This window comes from Dreissena polymorpha, chromosome 1 (genome assembly GCF_020536995.1).
Source record: "Dreissena polymorpha isolate Duluth1 chromosome 1, UMN_Dpol_1.0, whole genome shotgun sequence".
NCBI classification, from domain to species: domain Eukaryota; kingdom Metazoa; phylum Mollusca; class Bivalvia; order Myida; family Dreissenidae; genus Dreissena; species Dreissena polymorpha.
The window spans coordinates 64,607,257-64,612,234 of NC_068355.1; the positions used below are offsets into that span (position 1 = coordinate 64,607,257).

A 4,978-nucleotide genomic window follows, 5' to 3' on the forward strand; every position below is an offset into this window, starting at 1 on the left:
ATTTCTCCCAATCTACTGACTGGAATTCAATGAAGCTTTATGGGAAGCTTAACTCCCTTGAGGAGATGCGCATGTTATTTTTGGGTTCTGGTTAGATGATTTATTTAGAGAGCTATGGCCCTTTGAATTTTTTAAGTTGCTAAACCATCCATCGTATTATTTTGTCCAAAGTTATGCCCCTCAAGACGTTTCCTTTTATCTGAATATATAGTGCAATATTGTGACAAAAAACACCTTTGGGGAGCATGACCCGTCCCCGACGGTTTCTTGTTTTCTGTTTTGTTCTCGTCGTGTATCCGTACCGTTTCTTGTGTGTAGTGTTGAAGATATTGAAAAACAATTTACCATATATGATGATTGTGGGCTTAAAAGGGAAGTTCAGACTTGTTTTTGTACAGTCTGTTTCGGAGGTAGCTTATTACTCTTAAATATGTTAAAGTATTCACATGAACCAGATACGGAGCAGAGTTCGATCCCCAAAATGGGAGATTTTTTTAAATTCCCCCCATAGACACCAAGTACTGGTTCTAGTCCCAGGAAACGGACCACACAGGCTAATCAGGGACGACACTTTCCGCTTGTATGATATTTTGATTGTAGGACATAAGCCCCCCAGGACAAAACCCCCCAAATGAAAAAATGAACATTTGGACAATTGCCCCCCCCCCCAGGAGAAATGACATGTAGGATAAAAGCCCCCCCTCCCCAGTGCTTATTTTGCATCTGGACATTTGCCCCCAGTGCTTATTTTAGAAGTGGACATTTGCCCCCTCTGTGCCTAATTTCCAATGACATTACTCGATTGAGCAGATTATCATGTCCAATTATCAAAACCTTTGAGATGATAATCCATTTATCCAATTACCACCACTGAAAGGCTTAAACAATGCAAAGAATAAATAAGAATATACCGTGTTAAAAAAAAGATTTTTATATTGCAATTATAAATACAATAGCAATTACAGTTGTACATACTTTAAAGCAGTTTATTACAAAAATGCAATTTATAACATCACGTGTTTGAATACAGAGAATTATCATATATTATGAAGCACAAAAGAAGCACATTTTTGGAAAGAATTAATATTCTATATAACAATAAATCCATTTAATTATTATTGTAAATTGAAAACACATTATATTATATTGAAAAACAAGAATTTGTTGCTGGAAATAATTATTGCATTATATACGTTCTTACCCATTGGACAATTGAACATGTTTAATCAGTCTTTCTGGAACAACTCATATAATATAATGGAATCAAATACATGATATTATTTACTCACTTTAGACATACTCTCATATTACACTCTTCAAAACTTACATTGGCACCAATACTTAAATCTAATCAAATGTCCAAGCGCCTGCAGAAATGCAGAGACAGTCGTCTTTCCCTTAGAGAACTGTTGACACAGACTCTTCAACTTCTGTTGGTACTGTTTCACTTCCCTCCTCACCCGTTTCTTCACTTGATCAACCTGTCTCAACCGTTCAAGTTCTGTCAACACATTGATCTGATCCTTCTGAATGCTACTCAAACAATACCACAGACTGGGGTTCTTCTGTCCTACGAGATAGGCGAATCCATTGTTCCAAGACTCGCAAATATTGTTGGTACGTACCTCGTCATTCAGAGTCGCTTCATTCACATTCCACATATCAACTGGATACCTGGGATTGTTTGTTCGGGTAACTTTGATCACTCCTCTTGACCCCCGGGTTGACTGGTAAGGGCCACTAACATAAGTGTCAAAATATTCCAATATTTCACTGAGTTCTTCTGGCACAACTGAGCGCAGGTACCGCATACCCTCCTGTACACAGTCTGTTGGCAAAAATGCCAACCCATCGATCATTCCACAGAAGTGTTTGATAGACTCATCTTCTTTGTACAGAACCGACAGACCGTCACTTTGCAGTTTTCTCCATGTTGACTGCGTTACGTGGTAAAAACAACCCTGGATGCTGATCTGAGGACCTAACATAGTGTTTATAGCTCTGTGGATTGATATTTCAAAGTAACAAGAGACTGAAGTTGGATTTGGTGTGAGTTCATATCTGTCACAAGCATCCATCACAGCGCCGAACACATTTTCATACGCAGACTGTTGTTTGTTCGGCAGGAATGCATACACACACGTCGCGTACACGTCACTGACAGCAGCTCTAATGATGAACAGCTGTTTGAATCGTTTAGGAGCGGTTCCAAATGTTCCATCCATGTACCATCTATCACTGTCACATAAATGCTTTAATCCCAACTCAGTTCCAAATATTACAATTATGTTCTCATTTTCCTGATCTGGTTCGTAATTGTCATAAAGTAAGAATGGTATATTATCCATCCCACCAGTGGTTGTGCACTCTGCAGGAATCTCGGGTATTTCTGTTACATTTGCTGGTTCTGGTGATGTATTTTCACGTTGAATTCGTTTAATGGCACGTTTTAATGGGTCTGGCTTACCAGCAGCAACTCGTACACCTACTGGATATTTCGATAGGTTATCACTCAAAAGTTGACCTGGGTTTCCGCGATTGTTTGCGACACTGGATTTGATCTCTTCTCTGACTTTCATAACTTCTATGGCTAAGTGGTCAGCATCTTGACTGTGTGTTGTGAATGATGTGACCATAGTAACCTGAAAATATAAAAAACAATTATTTAATATTGTAACTAATGATAATAGCAATGAAACATTTAATTTATTATATATAAAATAATTTTGTAATTTTGTGAAGTTTTGTATAACTGTTTGGAATTCATTATGTAAATTAATTGATAGTTTGAATGTTGGTAAAGCTTACAAATACTACATATACCTTTACTTCAAATAATCAAATTTGTGAAGTTTTGCAATACTGTCTGGAATTAATTTTGTACATAACTATTATAAAAGTTATGATAGCAAAGATAACAAATAGTATTTTAATATTATACTTACATCAAGATCAGTGGTCAAGGTTCCTTTACATGAAGCGCTTCTGCGCTTGGAACATTCCCAATGTATTGATTCTTTACGAAACTTCGTTTTGATGTATGAGTACCCATTCTTCAGTAATTTCTCAGACCCTTTATTACTCTTAATAATTTCCATGATGAAATGTATAATTTGAAATGTGATAATTTCCTTATATACTAAATTTTAGTTAATTATCACTCAAACAATTTAACTACAAAAATAATTGCCTTTAAATGTTGTTATATGTGTTCACTTTAATTATCATTATGTGTACTAAATTATGATAATTTTTATTGATAATCCTTTTCATTGATTAAATAAAGAAGCCTTTTAATTTTCATTAACAAATATATGATCAAAGCCACATGTCACATCTTGAACAATCTAATAATCATTTTGATTGACTAATTAAAGAACAATTAAAATTCTTTAAGATGTTTGTTTTACCTAAGATTAGGCAATTAAAGTTAGGTTCTGGACCTTTTTATATCAAATGATAATGATCCAAGTTTCTGTGTATATATTTATGAACAGAACAGAACAGAAAAACTCTTTATTTTCACCCAAGTATACAAGATATACAATAAGGGCAACATGAAATAAACAGGTTTTAACAATATTATCCGGTTCAAGTTGATCAGTTATAGCATGCATAATGTAAACATATAATACAATACTATGATACACGATACAAAGGGAAACTATTAAATGGAGTGTTCAAACACATTCAATTTTAACTAGTTCGTTGGGACGGAGGGGGGGGGTGGTGGACATGTCTTTGCATGTATATATACAATAGTTATATATCGAGATGATGAATCCGGCAGACAATGATGTAAACAGAAAATGGGAAGTCTTTTTTAGGTATTGGGCTTTATAAGTAGATTTAATTCAATGTCAATCACTAGTAGTCGTAGTTAGGTGTAACATGAGTTTATTTTTCGAGAGAGAGAGAGAAAGGTCCACAGTTGCGATATTTAAATAATATGTACACTATACATAATAAACAATTAACATGCACAGAGCAAAGCAATACAGCACATATTTTATACTGTATATTGTCGGGAGGCATATTAACAAAATAACATTTGCTGTGAGTAGCAATTAACACCGACATTTATGGATAGCTTTCATTATATTTACATTAGCTATATTTATTATGTACATTATTATCCGATGTTGGCAAACATACAGTTTGATTCTAAGAAAAAAAGGATAACTTAAATACAGCCGCAAAAACATAAACATAGAAAGGCAGTATAGTAGCGTGTAGCCCGTTCCGGGAATAATTGATTTGTTCGTTCGCGCCTTAGAGTAACGAGTGCAAAAAAAAGAACATCTGAAGACGAACTCGTGGGATATGAAATAAACTGAATCAAAATACAGAGATATACTAGTTTAATGGAAATGGAAACAACATATGATATTAGCACTGGGGAGCAAATGTCCACTTCTAAAATAAGCACTGGGGGGCAAATGCCCAGATGCAAAATAAGCACTGGGGGGGCTTATATCCTACCTGTCATTTCTACTGGGGGGCAATTGTCAAAATGTTCATGTTTTCATTGGGGGAGGTTGTCCTGGGGGGCTTATGTCTGGATCCCGATAATTTTCTTTCAAAAATGGTCCTTTCTAAGCAAACATTAAGTTTAGACGGAAAGAATCGTCACTGATAACACATAAGGCACATGCATTAAACCCCTTTTTCACAGAGCGCGGCTCGTATTACTAGTGCAATATAATGGACTACAAGTAATCCTAAGCAAAACTAATAATAAGGTTTCATAACATGTTTCATTATCTAGGATATGGGCAAAGACCTACTCACCGAATGTTGACAGATTCTGACAGTTCGTTGAATTACATGACATATGCATGTTGAACAGTTTACTGAGGTTTCATGCATATATCATTTTATCTACATCTTAATCCTTATAATCCTTAAATGTTACTCACAACTTTAGTTATTAGTCCTCGTTCCTATGATTGTAATTCCATAAAGAATAACACTTCCT

At 35.2% G+C, this 4,978-nt stretch overlaps 1 protein-coding gene across 1 annotated transcript; it reads right to left on the bottom strand.

Annotated features, from left to right (window-relative positions):
• Nucleotides 1-1,316: 1,316 nt before the first annotated feature.
• On the bottom strand, nt 1,317-2,636 carry LOC127878207 (uncharacterized). The gene has a single exon (XM_052424747.1). It carries the CDS (start codon nt 2,634-2,636, stop codon nt 1,317-1,319), a length of 1,320 nt encoding a protein of 439 aa, XP_052280707.1.
• Between the last annotated feature and the right edge of the window lie 2,342 nt (nt 2,637-4,978).